Source organism: Penaeus monodon, chromosome 30 (assembly GCF_015228065.2).
Source record: "Penaeus monodon isolate SGIC_2016 chromosome 30, NSTDA_Pmon_1, whole genome shotgun sequence".
Taxonomy (NCBI): Eukaryota; Metazoa; Arthropoda; class Malacostraca; order Decapoda; family Penaeidae; genus Penaeus; species Penaeus monodon.
In genome coordinates this window covers 2481602-2481946 of record NC_051415.1, presented here as the reverse complement: position 1 = coordinate 2481946, position 345 = coordinate 2481602, and the positions used below count along the sequence as shown (strand labels likewise).

The 345-nt window shown below is 51.3% G+C and overlaps 1 protein-coding gene across 1 annotated transcript in view; it reads right to left on the bottom strand.

Annotated features, from left to right (window-relative positions):
• The window catches only part of LOC119592450 (transformer-2 protein homolog alpha-like), a gene marked incomplete in the record, with an annotated part of 60166 nt that overhangs the window by 4239 nt on the left and 55582 nt on the right, over positions 1–345 (bottom strand). The window contains 1 exon segment of the mRNA XM_037941271.1: positions 270–345. Coding sequence (XP_037797199.1) covers positions 270–345 — 76 coding nt within the window.

The window sequence follows — 345 nt, the reverse complement described above, 5'->3', positions numbered from 1 at the left end:
TGTTTCTTTTTGCATAATACACCCACTTTGGAGAAATTTCCTCAGTGTCACTTTGTCAATACAGTTGTGCCTACTAAAAGGAGAGGTAAAGAGCAGGAAAGAGAAGGCAATAATCACACATATCAAGAGCCGTCTGAGCCCCAGTGCCACCACCTTCTCTCTCAACCCCAGACAAGACTCCTCCCAACCCAGAGAAGGGGAGGCTCAGCTGGACAACGGAGACGAACTTCCTCTGCCTCTCGCAATGAACACTGACCCCGTCTACTTACGTGGAGAGTATGAACGAGAACGTGAGCGGTATGAGCGTCGTGGAGGAGGACCTCTGTGGTACGAAGGGGAGCGGCG